Source organism: Lepus europaeus, chromosome 10 (assembly GCF_033115175.1).
Source record: "Lepus europaeus isolate LE1 chromosome 10, mLepTim1.pri, whole genome shotgun sequence".
In the NCBI taxonomy this organism is placed as follows: Eukaryota; Metazoa; Chordata; class Mammalia; order Lagomorpha; family Leporidae; genus Lepus; species Lepus europaeus.
The window spans coordinates 99,444,566-99,456,047 of NC_084836.1; the positions used below are offsets into that span (position 1 = coordinate 99,444,566).

Genomic DNA, 11,482 nt, shown 5'->3' on the forward strand with positions numbered 1-11,482 from the left:
CACTGGTCAGAGTTCAGGCTGCTCTGCTTCCAATTCAGCTTCCTGCTAATGCACCTGGGAAAGCAGCAAAAGTCAGCCCAAGTCCTTGCGCTCCTGTGACCCACGTGGGATGGAAGTCCTGCTCCTGGCTTCAGCCTGGCCCAGCCCCAGCCATTGTGGCCATTTGGGGAGTGAACCAATGGATGGAAGATCTCTCTTTTCCATAACTCTGCCTTTCAAAAAATATTTTTAAAAAGAGAAAGAAAACATCAACTACAGCATACCATATCTTGCTTCTCCCATTTTGTAACGTGTCTTGGAGCCCACTGCATAGGAATCCACACAAAACTGTTCTTGTTGCAATAGCATTGTATGCCACCATTTGGCTGCGCCACACCTTTGTAACTGATGGTTCCCCACTCACAGCCAATCCAGGTTGTGTCCAGGTCCTGGAGCTCCAAGTAATACTGCAGTGAACATTCTGGCACAAACATCCTATAAATGATACTGCTATGTTAAAGATTATATGAATTTTCAATCTTGATAAGACTGCCAAAGAAATGGTTTTCCAAATATGTTAGTCTGGTTCGATTTAAAAACTCCGTAGAGTTTGCATTCTCCTTCATTAAAATGCCTATATTTATTTTCATGTCACTCCCATCCCCTTAGTTCCATTGACACGGCACCCAGTGCTGTGGCAGGGAAGCAGTGGCTTTGCGCATTCCAGCCCGTGGAGCTGCACCCTCACCCTGGGCCACCTGGGCTTGGTCTTGTACTGCCTCCCTCTGCAGCCCTACGGAACTCGCGGTTGCTGTCTGGCAGCCTTCCCTAGAGCGGACGTGAAGGGACGTGATGGGCACTCCGGCGGAGAGTGAGAGAGGACAGGAATCCAGGAGATGTTGTGAAAGGCCTGAGTGCCCGGCTGAGGCCCAGGAGCAGGAGGGGCTCCCAGAGGAAGTGACCTAGGAGTAACACCGTCAGTCTGCTAGATGGGGGGAGGTGTTTGGTGAAGCGGCTGAAGTCTGCTCAGGATGGCCGCATCCCATATCAGAGTGCCTGCTTTGAATGCCGGCTTCTCCATTTCCAACCCAGCTCTCTGTAATGTGCACATTCAGGAGGCAGCAGGTGATGGCTCACGTACTTGGGTGCCTGCCACCCATGTGGGAAATCCAAATGGAGTCGCAGGTTCCTGGCTTTGGCCTGGCCCGCCTCTGGCTGTTGTGGGTGTCTGGGAGTAGACCAGCACATCGAAGCTTTCTGTTTGTTTGTGTATCTCTGCCTTTCAATTTAAATGAAAATAAATTTTAAATCTTTTTTTTTTTAAAGATTTATTTATTTATTTGAAAGGCAGTGCTACAGAGGTGGAGGCAGAGAGAGAGAGAGAGAGAGAGAGAGAGGTCTTCCATCTGCTGGTTCACTCCCTAGATGGCTGCAATGGCTGGAGCTGGGCTGATCTGAAGCCAGGAGCCAGGAACTTCCTCCAGGTCTCCCACACGAGTTCAGGGGCCCAAGGACTTGGGCCATCCTCCACTGCTTTCCCAGGCCATAGCAGAGAGCTGGACCAGAAATGGAACAGCTGAGACTCGAACCGGTGCACTGCAGGCAGCAGCTTTACCTGCTAAACCACAGCACCAGCCCCCTAAAAATTTTGAAAATTTTTTAGCCCCCTAAAAATTTAAAAATTTTTAGAAAGTGCTATATTGGCATTTTAGGAGTGCCATAGTTTGGATATGGTTTGACCATTTCCCTCAGAGGTTCACGCACCGGAAGCGAAGTCCCCAGTGTGGAGATGCACCCCTTGAAGGGGAGTGGGGCTTGTGAGAGGCAGACAGGATACAGGGGAGGGGGACTGCCTTCAGGATTAATGTCATCTTGAAGGACCCCACTTGGTTCCCTAGAAGGCAGGTTGTTAAAAAAAAAAAAAAAAGAGCGAGGGGCTGGCACTGTGGTGTAGCCAGTAAAGCTGCTGCCTGTGACGCTGGGATCCCATGTGGGTGCCAGCTGGAGTCCAGGCTGCTCCACTTCCGATCCAGCTCTCTGCTGTGGCCTGGGAAAGCAGTAGAAGATGGCCCAAGTCCTTGAGCCCCTGCACCCATGTGAGAGACCTGGAAGAAGCTCCTGGCTCCTGGCTTCAGTCTGGCCCAGTCCTAGCCACTGAGACCATTTGAGGAATGAACCAGAAGGTGGAAGATTCTCTCTCTCCCTCCCCCTCCCCTTCTTTCTGTAACTCCACCTTTCAAATGAATAAAATGAAAAAACAATATAAAAAAAAAAAAAAAAAAACCGAGACAGTGAGCCTGGCCCAGGAATGCTGTTGGCTTCCATCTTGCCACGTGGGTTCTGTCTCAAACACGCTCCTGCCGTGATGCCATCTGCCAGGGCGCCCTCACCAGAGGCTGGACACACGCAGCCACCTGACCTGGACACCGTCTCCAAAACTGTAAACTGAAGTAACCTCTTTTCTGGTTATTTTTAAAATCTTTGTGCATGTATGTATATATTTGGGAGGCAGAGTGACAGTGAGAAAGAGAGAGAGACAGAGACATAGCTTTCATACACTGGTTCACTCTCCAAATGGCTGCAACAGCCAGGTATGGGCCAGGCCCCAACCAGGAGCCAGGAACTCCGTCCTGGTGCCCCACGTGGGTGCAGGGGCCCAGGTACTTAGCTCATGTTCCAAGGCCCTGCCAGGTGCATTGGCAGGAACCTGATGGAAAGTGGAGTAGTTGAGGCTGAGTCCTGGGTGGGATGCCAGGATCTCGAGCGGTGGCTTAGCAACCGGTGGCTTAGCAACGGTGGCCCCCAGACTCTTTTCTTTATACAGCATTCGGCCTCAGGCATTTTGTTACACCACAGAGACAAGGAAGAGCATCTGCTCCTTCGTCTGTCTCCTGCCGCCATCACTCTCTCTCCAAGCTCCAGACCACGCCGTCCAACAGGACTCAGTATTGACACTGCTGTTTTATTTGCTGACTCGAAGCCCTCGCACTTGCTCGGACTCTGTCTCTGTATCCTCTGGCTTTCCTTGTCCCCGTGGGAGCCCCATCACCATACCCCTTTCCACCCAGGAACACTCTCACATGTCAGAGCGCTCAAGGCACCGTCCTAGCCGGTATAATCTTCCCCTGCACTTTCTCTTATGACTCATTAGGAGATCCTGAGATCAACTTAACAGCTCACGTAACATTTACGAAAGAATGAAGCAGTGGAGGGGCCGGTGCTGTGGCACAGCAGGTTAACGCCCTGGCCTGAAGCACCAGTATCCCATATGGGCGCCAGTTCGAGTCTCGGCTGCTCCACTTACGATCCAGAAAGCAGTGGAAGATGGCCCAAGTCCTTGGTTCCCTGCACCCACGTAGGAGACCTGGAATGAAGCTTCTGGCTCCTGGCTTCAGTTCAGCACAGCTCCGGCTGTTGCAGCCAATTGGGGAGTGAACCAGCGGATGGAAGACCTCTCTCTGCCTCTCCTTCTCTCTCTGTGTAACTCTGATTTTGTAATAAATAAATCAAAAAAAACTTAAAAAAAAAATGAAGCAGTGGAGCCAGCACTATGGTGTAGTGGGTAAAGCCGTCGCCTAGCAGTGCCGGCATCCTATATGGGTGCTGGTTCGAGTCCCAGCTGTTCCACTTCCGATCCAGCTCTCTGTGGTGGCCTGGGAAAGCAGCAGAAGATGGCCCAAGTGCTTGGGTCCCTCCACCCATGTGGGAGACCCAGAGGAAGCTCCTGGCTCCTGGCTTCAGATTGGTGCAGCTCCTGCAGTTGTGGCCATCTGGAGAGTGAACCAGCAGATGGAAGATCTCTCTCTCTCTCTGCCTTTGCCTCTGCCTCATCTATAACTCTGCCTTTCAAATAAATAAATAAATCTTGAAAAAAAGAATGAAGCAGTAGAATAGACAATATCAGAGCACAGCCTGCACAGGTGAATAGTGTTTGGGGAAGCATTCAGATTGGATGCAAATGCACATACCCGTGTCTGTGATGTAAAATGTTTATCTTACTGTGGGGTGTGGTGAACATGCCATGCGATTCTTCCATTTCTATATTTTTTAAGGATTTATTTATTTGAAAGAGTGCAATTGAGGGGGAAGAGGCAGAGCCTGAGAGCTCAAGAGCTCAAGAGAGAATCTTCCATCTGCTGGTTCACCCCCCATTCGGCTGTCAGGGCAGGGCCAGGCCAAAGCCAGGAGCCATGAACTCTATCCAGGTCTCCCACATGAGTGAGAGGGACCCAACCACTTGGACCACCTTCCACTGTTTCCCAGGCCCATGATGGGTGAAGTGGACCAGAAGTAGAGCAGCTGGGATGTGAACAGGCACTCCAATACGGGCTGCTGGTGTCCTAAACTGCAGTTTAACCTGCCGCACTGAAACACTGGACACTCTTCTATTTCTCAAGCCCAGGCTCTCCTAGGAATGTTAAGACCCATGTGTACCCACTGCCCACTCCACACACTCTTTTTTTCTTTTTTTAAAATAATTATTTTATTTATTTGAAAGAGAGTTACAGAGAGAGGGAGAGGTCTTCCATTCCGGTGGCTCACTTCCCAAATGACTGTCTACAGCCAGAGCTGAGCTGATCCGAAGCCAGGAGCCAGGAGCTTCCTCCAGGTTTCCCACATGGGTGCAGGGGCCCTAGCACTTGGGCCATCTTCTACTGCTTTCCCAGGCCATAGCAGAGAGCTGGATCGGAAGTGGATTATCTGGGACTTGAACCAGCTCCCATAGGGGATGCTGGCATTGCAGACGGTGGTTTTGCTGGCTATCCCGCAGTGCTGGCCATAGATAGTTCTAAGATAATTATATTTCTAGGGCTGGTGCTTTGACATAGTAGGCTAAGCCTCCGCCTGCACTGCCACCATCCTGTATGGGTGACGATTTGTGTCCTGGCTGCTCCTTTTTCAATCCAGCTCTCTGCTTATGGCTTGGGAAAGCAGCAGCAGATGCCCAAGTGCTTGGACCCCTGCACCTTTGTGGGAGACCCAGAAAAAGTTCCTGGCTCCTGGCTTCAGATTGGCCCAGCTCCAGCTGTTGCAGCCATCTGGGGAGTGAACCAGTGGATAGAAGCGCTCTCACTCGCTCACTCGCTCTCTCTAACGCTACCTCTCAAATAAATAAAATCTTTTAAAAAACTAAAAAAAAAAACCCTTCCCTCTACCCTCCCAATCTGCCCTCTTTCCTTTTTTAATTTTTTCTATAGCATAATTTATTTTCTTTTTTTATTTTTTTGACAGGCAGAGTGGACAGTGAGAGAGAGAGAGAGAAAGACAGAGAGAAAGGCCTTCCTTTACCGTTGGTTCACCCTCCAATGGCCGCTACAGCTGGCGCACCGCGCTGATCTGAAGCCAGGAGCCAGGTGCTTCTCCTGGTCTCCCATGGGGTGCAGGGCCCAAGCACTTGGGCCATCCTCCACTGCACTCCCGGGCCACAGCAGAGAGCTGGCCTGGAAGAGAGGCAACCAGGACAGAATCCAGCGCCCCGACCGGGACTAGAACCTGGTGTGCCGGCACTGCAAGGTGGAAGATTAGCCTATTGAACTGCGGCACTGGCCCTCAATAACATAATTTTAATTTACTTTATAATCACAGGCTTAATGTACCACTAGCCATAATGTTCAACAAGCAAAAAGTAGACAGGCCAGTATTCCAAAAAATATGGAACACTTCACGAATCTGTGTTATCCTTGCACAAGGGCCATGCTAACCTTCTCTGTATCTTTCTGATTTTAGTGTATGTGCTGCCGAAGCGAGCATCCACATTCATTTTTTTAAAAGATTTATTTATTTGAAAGGCAGAGCTACAGAGAGACAGAGGCACAGAGTGAGTGAGATAGATCTATCCGCTGGTTCACTCCCCAGATGGCCTAAACGGCTGGAGCTGAGTGGATCTGGGGCAGCTGGGACTTGAACTGGCGTTCATGTGGGATGCTGGCATTGCAGGCAGCGGCTTTACCTGCTATGCCACAGTGCTGGCTCCACCCACATTCATTCTTTCATAAGCAGCTTTCCAAAATTTATTTGGGAGGCAGAGAGATATCCCATCTGCTGGTTCACTCCCAAAGTGTATACACTGGCTGGGGCTTGCCCAGGCTGTGGGTTGGGAACACCATCCAGGTCATCGTCATCTGAGTCTCCCACTTGGAGACTCAATCACTTGGGCCATCATCTGCTGCTTCAAGATGCACATCACCAGGAAGCTGGAATCAGAAGCAGAACCAGAACAGAAACCCAGGCCCTCTAATACGAGATCTGGGCACCTTAACCAGTAATGCCAAAGGCCCACTCCCAATTCTTCACGGCCCACCAGACCTTCCCACGACCTCTGGCCTTGGAGCGTCGCCCATGCCCCCCTGCACCAGTCACACTGGCTGGGGTGGATATGGTCCATTAGCAGACAGCAGCCGTGTCCACTCTGTGGACCTTCCCATGTTGGAAAGCTAAAATACTTTGATTCCCCTGTAGTGAGGGCCCCAGTAAGGACATGTGTTTGCATGCAGTTTAGAAGGTGGAGGGTGGCCTAAGTGAGCCGGTTTTGGCTGTTTGTACTGGTGTGGTGTGGAGACACAGTGCAGTCTCGGGAAAGCACGCCTCTGTCCTGGCAGTGGCGTGGGCAGTGTCTTTCGGGTCCCAGCATCCTGTCCAGGTCTTCAGTGTCTGTCTGATCCAGAGGCGGTAGCTCCCCAGGAGGTCAGGTCACCTGTGTTAGCAGTCATTCCTGATACCCAGCCTAGGGGCTGTCGCTTTTTTCACTGGAGTGAATCGTTTCCTAACCCAGACCCAGACGCTGGACTTCATTTAGCTCCTGGAGCTGGCCAGGCCTCCTGCCACTCTGGCCCGTTGTCCTGGCTTTCTTTGCCTAGGTTAATACTCTTCCCCACCCCCTCTCTCAATTAGCTCCTTACATATTCTTTTGATCTCAGTTCAAACGTTGCTCCCTGACCCCATGATCAGATGTTAAACAGGGGTTCCACCCTGCAGCAGTTTCTTAAAATGCATTACCACAATCTATAATTATATATTCGTGTGACTCTAGAATTTGAGCCCTGGGACTTAATTTTACAGTTTATACAAATATATGTCTTCCACCCACCAGTTCACTCCTCCAAAGCCCTTAACAGCGGGGGTTGTTCGGGGCTGAGGGCAGGAGCCAGGAACTCCATCCTGGTCTCCCATGTGGGTGGCAGGGAACCGAGCCCTTGGGCCATCTTCTGAATTAGCCTGGTCCGCCAGGCTGAATGCCAGCCCCAACATTCGTAAATACACGGCAGGTAAGCCCTGTGTCACCTTTCCGGCCTTTTCCTGGCCCCTGTCTTAGGCAGACCCGCTGCGCTCCACCCTCCCCCACCCCCTACATCTGCAGCCTCTCATGGCGCTTAGACATTTGGCGCGGTTCAGCCAAGTCATGTTCCAGGGAAACCTTCATTTCAGACAATTCTACATGGCTAGACTTTTCGCCTGGCCCAGCCTGAGCCCTTGCGGTTACTGGGGAGTGACCCAAGGGATGGAAGATCTCGCTAACGCTGCCTCAAATAAGTATGTTTAAAAAGTGCCTCGTGTTGGTGGTGGCGGCCGCGCTGCGCCTCGCTCTAATGGCGCTCGCGAGTGCTAGCCGAGGGCGCGGGCGTGCACGAGGGCTCCGGGGCCAGCCTCGGCCTGGGGACGTGGGCACACTCCCCGGGGCCCTGCGACAGGGAGCCGGAGAGGAGAGGAAGCTGGGCCGGCTCGTCCCGGGTGGACTCGGGGGGATGGGCAGGGAAGCTTCCGCCCGCGCCCGCTCCAGGAGAGCCTGGGCTCCCCGCTCCCCCGCGGAGGCTCCCTGGCGCAGCGCCCGCCGAGCCAGGAGAGGGGGCGGGGCGGACGGCATCCCGTCCCCGCTGCCTGCGGAGGGAAGGCGGGAATGGGGAGGGCGCGGGCAGCGTGGGGGGGGGGGCACTGGCTGCTCTGGGGGCAGGGTTCTCCAGATCAGCTCTAGAAACAGCCTGTCTCGTGGAGAACCCGTCCCTGGGAGCTTCCAGACCTTCTGAATTCCTCAGGGCGGGCAAAGCCTTCCCGGGGGGGTCTGCGGCCTGCGGAGCACAGCAGGGCCAATCCTGGGGTGGGGGCGAGTGTGGAGCTACCTTGTTAGTCCGCTCTCAGGAAGGGTCCTGAAACCCCCTCTTTGTCCCCTAAGCTCCAAAAGAGGTTTCCCTAGAATCAAGAAGGACTTGCTCCCATTTAGGGCCGCGACCATGCCTGAGGCTCTCCGCGGTTTCTAACCTCCCCGAAGCCCGCCCGGCTGCCGGCCTCGGCCCTCGGGCCCGCCATCCTGATTCCCTAAGGCTGCGTCGTGTCGTGTGACCGCGCCGCAGGGCTGAGGGCCTGGCACGGGCAGCGGGGCCAGCGCGGCCTGCAGGGTGGGACGCGTTTGCGTGCAGGGAAGCAGACGCACCGCGTCACCGCGTCGGGCTGGCTGCATCTCCCGCTGGGAAAGGACGGAGCCCACGAGTGTCAGCATTACAAAAGATAAATATTTACTCAGAACAAAACCGTCAACGACCGATTTTACATTCTAAGCCACAAGGAAATAGCAAAACATGTAGCAAAGGATAGACAAAATTAAGAGAAAAGCAGTGTACTGTCTTTTCTACTTGAACTTGATAACACACAGTTGACCTGGCCTGACCTCTGGCCTGGCCTATTTCCCAAGAACATTTTAGTGTTCACGGCCCACTCATGATTCCGGGTGGAGCCGCCCTTTCTCTGGAGGGCAGGAGGTGGCCGGCGAGCGGCAGCCAGCGGCTTCCCTCGGGTTTCTTAGCTGCGGAGCCTGAGGTGCACCCGTGAGCCTTTGGTAGGTGTCTTCACCCGGGGCCTCCACAGGGCCCCGCGCCTGGAATCCAGGTGTGGCGCCGCGGGAGGCAGGGAGCGCACCCTGGGGTTTGCTCCTTGGCCCCTTCCCTGTGTCCCAGGTATCCAGAAGCCCCCGCTCCACCTCCTGGCTGCTCAGCACCCTGGAGAGATCAGACTTCCTGGGCCCTCAAGTGTTGAGGAGATTGTTGTGAAGTGTGAGAGGTAGTGGAATGAGCACCGGGCTTGGGCTCAGGGAGCTCTACTGTAGGCTAGCTCTGGCGCTAGACAGCTGTGTGACTTTGACCCAGTCAGCAACTTCTCTGGGCCGCTTCCAGCGGCTGGAACCCAGGGGACTGGTCTCAATCAACTCCCAGGTCCATTCCAGCAAGAAGACTCCAGACTCCATGATTCTATGCAAATGGCTTCTGAGCCACGACAAAGCTGTCTCAAGTCCACGCATTTTTCTGCCGGTAGAGAGGCCCTGGCCACTGTTCAGAGCTTATCGGTTCAGGTAACATACACTTCTAACAACACTGGTTTCACAGATTCTCAGACCACACAGATCAGAAGCAGCAAATGAAGTGGGAGAGGGGAAGAGCTGCACAAGGCAGGCGCTGACAGAAGCCCCAACAATGTTTTCAGTTCAACAAACACTGATGGAGCGCCTACCACCGGCTGGGCCCTGTACCCAGTGCTGGGGCGCGGGGATGAGCAAGGCAGCCGAAGGGGAGGGGGGACCCTGGGAGAAGGCAAGGTGTGGGCAGAGGGGATTAAAAAATACAAGAAAAAAATACAAAAAAGAAAACCCCCAATACAAAATGAAAATCAAATTCCAAAAAGGAGGGGCGACACCTGTGCACGCTACAAATCCCGGTAGTTGTCGCTGATGCGAGTCACCAACTCAACAGACCAAAATGGAGTAAACTCGCTTTAAGAAGGCATAGAGAGGTCTCTGGTAGGTTCTGAAAAGATCTCCTTCAAAAACGATAAAAAATGGTTCGAAAACAAGTTTTGGCACTTAAGAGGGAGTAAGCTGGCTGTGCGTTCACGCGGGCGGGCAGGCAGGCGCGGGCTCAGTGCCCCGCCACGCCGGTTAGCTGAGCTGCCACGGAATTGTGAACTGCTTTGGGACACTGGGCAAAGGCGTGTCCTCGCTTGCCACAGAGGTTGCACACGATGCCCTTGCGACAGTAAGGGCTCAGGTGCCCCTCCTCCCCGCACCTGAAGCACCTGTCCTGCGTGCAGCTGCCGCTCATGTGGGTCCGGGAACCACACTTAAAGCACGTCTTGGGCTGCCCCTTGTACCAGCTGTAGCCCCGCTCAGCCCCCAGGAAGAAGGCCCCCGGCAGGTGCCGGACCCCGCCCTCCCCCTGGCGCAACTCGATCTCGCACTTGTACTCCCCGGTCCAGATCCCAAACCTATCGGTCACTTTCACGGGCACGGCCAGCACGTCGCAGTGGCGCTTGAGCCAGGTCACGATGTCCTCCACGTCCACCGTCTCGTTCCGGAAGAGGATGAAGAGCGTCTTCAAGCTGGACTTGCTCCGCCCCAGCACCACAAAGTTCTCCCAGCAGTCCTCCTGTTCGCGCTTCTCCTCGTACACGCGGAGGAACAGGGCCAGCTTCTCGGCCGAGCGGAAGCTCACGTCGAACTCGCGACTGCCCGGGATCTGGATGACCGCGAAGATGTCGCTCGGGTCCATGCCGATGGAGCGCAGGATGAGCGCGCCCACCACAAAGTCCCGGGTCGGGCAAGCGCCCTCGTCTCCCTGGAAACAGATACGCACCAGGAAGCGACCCTTGCCTGGGCCGCCCCCTGCCCCCGCCGCCGCCACCTGCTCGTCCTGGAGGGGCCGCTCCGCCTCGTCCTCGGCCGCGCCGGGCCTCGCGGGGGCCGCCATGGCCGCCGCCGCCGCCTCGGCCTTCTTCCTCCTGCCCGCCTCCGCGGCGCCCTTTTTCTTGCGAGGGTCTGCCGCCTCCCCGGCCGGGTCTTTCCGGGGGCCCTTGGGGTCCCCGCGTGCGGCCGGGGGGAAGTCGCCGAGGCCCGGTACCGTCAGGCCTGCGGGGGCGCTAAGCCCACCGCCCGCGCTGCCGCCGCCACCGGCGTCCTCCTCCCGCCGCGGCGGCCGAGACTCGCGGAACTCGCCCTTCTTCTCGGCCAAGTTCTTCACCACCTGGGCCCAGCCCATCTTCTCGCGGCCGCCCTCGGCCTCCTCGCCCCGGGCCGCGGGCCGCGCCGCAGGCAGGAGCTGGGGCCGCCCCCGCTTCCTCTCCTCTTCCGCGCCGCCGCCGGTGGCCATTTTACCTCCTTCCCAGCATCCTCCACTCGCTCCCGCAGCCAAAGGGCGCCCATCGCGCGCGCTCGCTCGCCGGGGGCCGTGGGGGCTTGGCGCTTTTTTTTTTTTGAAATTCGACGCCTCTCTCTCCGCCCCCCGAAGGTATTTGCCCGCCGCGCGGACGGGCCCGCGCCGCTCCGGCCCCCTGGAAAGTGCGGGCCGCAGCGCCGCCTCCTCGGCCGGGGCGGGCCGGCCGGCGCGGCCGCGTCCTTTGCCCTGCGCCGACTTGGCAGCCTCGGGCCTCGCTCTCGAGGATTCGGCGTTTCGCAAGCGGCCCTCGAAGAGTTCATTCAGGCGGCGTCGCTAACGGCCCAGAGGCCCAGGGCGCGACGGCCCGCCGC

General features: G+C 55.6%; 1 protein-coding gene and 1 non-coding gene across 2 annotated transcripts; both read right to left on the bottom strand.

Moving 5' to 3' along the window:
* Window positions 1–5,625: 5,625 nt before the first annotated feature.
* Window positions 5,626–5,730, bottom strand: LOC133769229 (U6 spliceosomal RNA). The gene has a single exon (XR_009867130.1). It is a non-coding gene; the product is annotated as a U6 spliceosomal RNA (small nuclear RNA).
* A 2,735-nt stretch (window positions 5,731–8,465) lies between these two features.
* Window positions 8,466–11,276, bottom strand: ZCCHC3 (zinc finger CCHC-type containing 3). The gene has a single exon (XM_062203981.1). The coding sequence runs from the start codon at window positions 11,103–11,105 to the stop codon at window positions 9,879–9,881; it is 1,227 nt and encodes a 408-aa protein (XP_062059965.1). The 5' UTR covers window positions 11,106–11,276; the 3' UTR covers window positions 8,466–9,878.
* Between the last annotated feature and the right edge of the window lie 206 nt (window positions 11,277–11,482).

What these genes read in the sequence shown, in the direction of transcription:
- ZCCHC3 (XM_062203981.1), bottom strand. Translation starts at nt 11,105, where the DNA reads ATGGCCACCGGCGGCGGCGCGGAAGAGGAGAGGAAGCGGGGGCGGCCC.